Genomic DNA, 6,463 nt, shown 5'->3' with positions numbered 1-6,463 from the left:
CTTCATTCCGCTGATATGGGTATTGTCGGCACCAAATGGATTTATAAATTCAAACGCAAGCTTTATGGTACCATTGACCATTACAAGGCTCTCCTTGTTACTTAGGGCTTCATGCAGGTTCCCCGGGTTGACTTCACCACCACCTTTAGCCTGCAGGTAGTTAAACCAGTCATGATCTGCACTTTGCTCTCTCTGGCCGTCTCTCATGGTTGGTCTATTCATCAAATTGACTTTGACAATGTCTTCTTGAATGTTGTGCTTCTGGAGGATATTTTTGTTCGACAACCAAAAGGCTTTGAGGACCCCTCCAAGCCTAATCATGTCTGGAAGATCCACAAAGCCTTATATGGATTATGACAAGCTCCCCGTGCTTGGTATTCATGCCTCACGGCTCAACTTTTACAAATGGGCTTTTGAACTTCAACTGTGGACATTTCTCTCTTTGTTTATTCCTTTGGCTCCGTGACTTTCTATCTATTGGTCTACGTTGATGATGTCTTGATGGTTGGGTCCTCTAATGTGGCTATTCGTGAGTGGATCGTGCACCTATCACGCTACTTCTCTCTCAAGGACCTTGGTCCTGCTCATTATTTTCTAGGTATTAAACTTCTGACATTCTGATGGACTCACCCTGAGCCAACAACGGTACATATGTGATCTATTACACTAAAATCACATTGATACTGCTAAGCCAATTTCTTTTCCGATGGCTACCAGTACTAAGCTGTCCAAGTTTGACGGTCGACCTCTCTTCGATCCTCAGAAGTATTGTTGGGGCCCTGCATTATGCTCCCACCGAGGTGCATTGGGTTGCAGTTAAACGGATACTCCGTTATCTCAAACATACCATATCCCTTGGCTTGTGTTTATTCCGAGGCTCTGTCTCTGTGCTTCAAGCATACTTAGATGTTGACTGGGCTGTCTGTCTCGATGATCGTCGCTCCATCGACGGTTTTTCTATCTACTTGGGGAACATCTTGGTTGTGTGGAACTCTTGTAAACAGACCACCATCGCACGCTCCAGCATGGAGTCTGAGTTTCGAGCGCGTGCCACGGTGGCCACCAAAGGACTTTCGTTAGCATCTCTTCTCCGGGATCTCGGCATCATCCTCCCTGAACCCCCACCATTTCGTGTGGTAATATCAGAGCCACTTATCTTGTGGCCAATCCCACGTTTCGAGCATGTACTCGCCATGTCGAAGTTACCTCCCACTTTCTTTGTGGTTTGGTGCTTACTCGACGTCTTCGGATTCAGTTCATCTCCTCCGGAGATCAGATTGCTGACAATTTCACCAAGCCCCCTTTGTGGCGCACAATTTACAGCTCTACTCAACAAGCTCCATGTGCTTGATCGACATGCATCTTGAGGGGGTATATTATTAGAGTAGCTTCTACATGTTCAGTAGATAATACTCTTAGTTACATTAGTTTCCCACCAGGAATCTACTCTCTCATGTAATTCTTCTTTATCTTCTTATCCCTGAAGTTCCCATGATAGGAGATCTTATCTTCTTATCTCTCATATAACTCTTCTTAACTCCTTGTACATACACAACTCTGTTAATATAAATATACCAAGGACGGTGGATTCATCACCGATCCAGTTCAATCTCTCATTACATATTGTTGTCACCTTCACTCTTCTAGACCGGTATCATTATCATTTACATGATTATAGTTGAGGTAATCCTCAATCTGTATGTTGAAGAATGATTCTTAAGTTGTAATTCTGATTCTTTTCATGTAAGCCAGGCCGCTTCCTGTGATCCTTATTATACTTCCTTTAATGTTCGAATTCACTTTCAAACTTGTCTGATGTCTGATGCTTCCTCTCCTTAATTTATCTTGTTTCTTTTTTCTTTGCTAACTGGTTATATCTCGATTGGACTGCATGTTCAAATCCAGGGTACCTACCTAAGTCAACATTATCACATTTTTTCTGGTTTGATCACTCATCATTTTTGTCAGTATATTTCTCTCAAATTTCCATTTTTATATCCTTTCTTCCTGACCATGATCCCTTCTCATACGATCATTCAACTGATTTTCTTAGTGTTTATATATTTTTTAATTCGTTTAGGGACACAACAAATCCCTATGGCATTTCAAGTTTTTAATTCGTTTTTTCACATCAACCCTACAGTGGTTATTCTCGGTTAACACTTCTTCTTCTGGTTTTCTAAAGAAAAAGGGGCAGCATTGGGTTTAGGAAAATATTTAGTGGCATGTGAGGTTACAAATTAAACAAAGATATCTTAAGGGATTCTTGGGACAGGGGAGTATTTTGTCCAATAACGTCATCTAACAGGGGAGTTATTAGGCCATTTTAAAACGACATGGGAGGTCTTAGTATTTAGTATAAATATAATGGGAGGTTTAAGGTCATGTTTGGGAGTGATTAAAAATAAGTGCTTATTTGGGTCTAGGTCATGCCATTAAGCACTTATTGGTGTTTGGGAAATAAGTGCTTATTTTAAAAACAAGGGCTTAATTTTTATGCCCAAATTTCCAACTTTTTCCAAGTGCTTATACAATAAGCACTTATTCAATTTTTTTCTTTCAAAACTATCTCTAGTTGAATTTTGAAATACCACTTATAAAACTATTCATAGTTGAATTTTATAAAGATACTTTCATAAAAGTGTTTTCATAAAAGTACTTTTACAAAAGTACTTTCATAAAAGTACTTTTCGTAAAAGTGCTTTTATACAAGTATTTTCGTAAAAGTGCTTTCATAAAAGTATTTTTATAAAAGTGCCTTCATAAAATTGGAAAGAAAATGAAGGACAATATTTTAATGCTTATTGGAGTAAAAGACTACCAAACACCCAATATAAAATAAGTGCTTATTTTAAAAAAGTTAGATGCCAAATGCAAATAAGCAGTTGTTTTTAACATAAGCACTCCCAAAGATGGCTTAAGGCTTTTACCCATAAATGAATTCAACCACTCGCCTTTCAATTATCATGATTTTTAAATATCTTTCCTTGAAATTTGTTGGGTCAAAACCCAAATTAAATGTCTTTGTCTTGGCTCTTAAATAAAAGAAAATTGTCTAAAACTAACCATGGCTTTCAACGTTAATTGTGAGTTTGAAAAGTCATGGGGTTTCTGGGAGTTTAGAAAACAAGTAATCTCTCTCTCTCAACATTCATGTACACTTTTCCTACAAATAAATGAATTCAACTACTCTCATAGGCAATAATCGTGATTCTTAAATATCTTTTCTCAATGTGTCATTGAAATTTGTTTGGCCAAAATCCAAATTAAATGTCTTTGTCTTGGCTCTTAAACAAATAACCCCCATATCCCATATTCTATTATCGATCAACTCCCATCTTATACGAGGTCATGAACATGGCTGAATCCACAAGCACAGTAGTAATTCTTTTGATTGGGATTCTGTGCATTGCAATCATCCAGCAGAGTTGCAGCATTAATGTTGACGTCTTCTGCAGCCCATCAGAGAGAGAAGCTCTTTTGAACTTCAAAAAAGGTCTGATAGATTCTTCAAATAGGCTCTCATCTTGGGACTGGAATGGAAGCGAAGATTGTTGCTGCAGCTGGGAAGGAGTAGGCTGTGACAACAGAACTGGACATGTTGTTCGGCTGGAACTTCAGAACCCATATGCAGATGGGTACGATGAAAAATACTATGAAGCCTATGAGAGGTGTAAGATAGGTGGTGAGATAAATTCTCACTTGCTAGAGTTGAAACATCTCAAGCATTTGGATCTTAGTAGTAATGATTTTGGAGGAAGTCGGATCCCAGAGTTCCTTGGCTCATTCCAAAGTCTGGAATACCTGAATCTCTTTGATTCTGGTTTTGTCGGCAAAGTTCCTCATCAGCTTGGAAATTTGTCTAATTTGCAGTATCTTGATATGGGAAATGGATACTTGTTACATGTTGAAGATCTTCAGTGGCTTTCTCATCTTTCCTCTCTTCATTACCTAGACATGAGTTCAGTGAACCTGAGTAAGGCCTCTGATTACTGGTTGCAGGTAACAAATACACTTCCTCGTTTATTTGAGCTACGCTTGTGCTTCTGCCAACTTGCCACCATTCCACCTCTCCCCCACGTTAATATTACTTCTCTTACCGCCCTCGATCTTTCAGTCAATAGCTTTAGTTCTAGTATACCAGATTGGGTGTATTATTTTGGCAATCTTGTGTACCTCGATCTTAGCTCAAACCAATTCAGAGGTACAATTTCGAGTGCAATTGGTAACCTTACTTCACTCAAGGAATTGCATTTGCAATTCAATAACCTTGAGGGGGATATCCCTGAAACGTTGAGAAATCTCTGCAACCTACAGATGTTAGACTTGTCAAATAATAGACTTAAAGGAGATATATCTCAATATTTAGGAGGTTCATCAATGTGCTGGCAACTCTCTAATTACATGAATCAATCCAATGAGACTGTTCCCAAAAGCATTGGGCATCTTTCAAAGCTAGAGCATTTCATCATCTCTGAAAACTCCTTCAGTGGTGTTCTGTCAGAAGTTCACTTTGCCCAACTCACTAGATTGAAAACACTAGAAGCATCTTCAAACTCAGTGGTTTTGAATGTGAGCACTGGTTGGATTCCTCCATTCCAACTCGAGAACTTGGATATGGGATTTTGGGAATTGGGCCCTCAGTTCCCTGCATGGCTTCAGACACAAAAGGATTTCATTAGTTTAAACTTCTCCGAAGTAGGAATTTCAGATACCATTCCTAATTGGTTTTGGAATTTGTCCTCGCGATTTCACTATATAGATCTCTCTTATAACCACATCTATGGTGAATTTCCTGGATTATTGAACACTAATTCTGTTGATGCAAAAGTCTTTTTGGATCACAATCACCTTTGTGGTTCACTACCCCGTTTCTCTCCCAACATCACTCAAGTGCTCCTCTCCAACAACTTTTTCTCTGGATCTATTTCCCATTTCCTTTGTGATAAGATGATGGAAACAAGTAACCTGATTATTCTTGATCTTTCAGACAATCTTCTTTCAGGAGAAATTCCTGACTGTTGGATGAATTGCCCTTTCTTGGAGGTGATAAACTTGGGGAATAATAATCTGAGTGGGAAGCTTCCAATCTCCATTGGTTCTCTAACATTACTCCAGTCACTACACTTGCTTAACAACAATCTGATGGGAGAATTGCCTTCATCATTGAAGAATTGCACATCTCTAATCACCCTTGATATTGGTGAGAACAGATTTTCTGGAAGGATACCAATGTGGATAGGACAAAATTTATCATTTATCTTGTTCCTCAGTTTACGTTCTAACAACTTCAATGGTAGAATTCCTCCAGAACTGTGTAATCTCAATAGTCTTCAAATTATAGACCTTTCAGAAAACAATTTGTCAGGATCCATACCACACTGCTTTGGAAACTTCAAATACATGGCCTCAAATCAAGAGTACCTGTTTCAGCATGTTGATTTCGAGAATGACAATGTAGAATATGTGGAGACAACTCCATTAGTGAAAAAAGGAAAGGTATTTGATTATGGTATGATTCTAAACCTTGTGACAAGCATGGACCTTTCAAACAATAAGTTGTCAGGAGAAATCCCAGATCAACTTACGAATCTTTCTAGTCTGCAAAACCTGAATCTTTCTCTAAATTTCTTGGTGGGGAAGATCCCCAAGAAGATTGGTAACATGAAATCACTAGAATCTCTTGATTTCTCAAGAAACCATCTTTCAGGTGTCATTCCTCAGAGCATGTCAAATTTAACCTTCTTGGGTTACTTGAACTTGTCATATAATGATTTGTCAGGAAGAATTCCTTCAGGCACCCAGATTGAAGGCTTTAATGCATCTAGTTTTTTTGGAAACCCACGACTTTGTGGTTTACCACTGAAAGAAACCTGCAATCCAGGCAACCATGAGACGCAAGCTCCAAAGCCTAGAAGCGAAGGAAATGGGGACAGTATTTGCTTTGGGATGATTGAAATGTATCCTCTTGCAATTGCATTGGGATTCGTCATAGGTTTTTGGGGAGTTTTTGGTCCTGTGATATTCAAAGTAGCGTTTGGGCGTGCTTAGTTATTTTCTAATATTGTTGGGTGACATGTATGAAATTAAATCAGTGTTATGACTCGTGACTCATTGTGAGTAAATGTATTGCCACATTATCATACCATGCTAATGGTTTATTATTATATTGTCTATTCGCACGTATGTGTTTGTGAAGAATGAATGAATATAATGTCAACATCAGTAAAAATTAGGGAGAATGATGGTTCAGCCCTCAGAATTTATAGGCCCAAAGTACTCTAGGGGTAAGTGTCAGCTCGAAATTGATGTCAATTCATGAACCAGTATTAGTGCATAGAGTGTGGATTATTTATATTTTAAATGTTTATAGCTCTACAGTAAAAATCAAAAATTATGTTTGAACAATTTCTATGCATGGACATTTTGGTAAATTGAACATGGATGAAGGCAGTAACAATTG

General features: G+C 38.4%; 1 protein-coding gene across 1 annotated transcript; it reads left to right on the top strand.

Moving 5' to 3' along the window:
* Positions 1-3,344: 3,344 nt before the first annotated feature.
* Positions 3,345-6,211, top strand: LOC148860717 (receptor-like protein EIX2). The gene has a single exon (XM_088941210.1). It carries the CDS (start codon positions 3,352-3,354, stop codon positions 6,049-6,051), a length of 2,700 nt encoding a protein of 899 aa, XP_088797336.1. The 5' UTR covers positions 3,345-3,351; the 3' UTR covers positions 6,052-6,211.
* Positions 6,212-6,463: the final 252 nt, after the last annotated feature.

Source organism: Nelumbo lutea, chromosome 4 (assembly GCF_056320005.1).
Source record: "Nelumbo lutea isolate HS-2025 chromosome 4, American lotus-T2T, whole genome shotgun sequence".
Lineage (NCBI taxonomy): Eukaryota > Viridiplantae > Streptophyta > Magnoliopsida > Proteales > Nelumbonaceae > Nelumbo > Nelumbo lutea.
The sequence above is the reverse complement of the archived record's forward strand: the minus strand, read 5'-3'. Positions and strand labels throughout refer to the sequence as shown.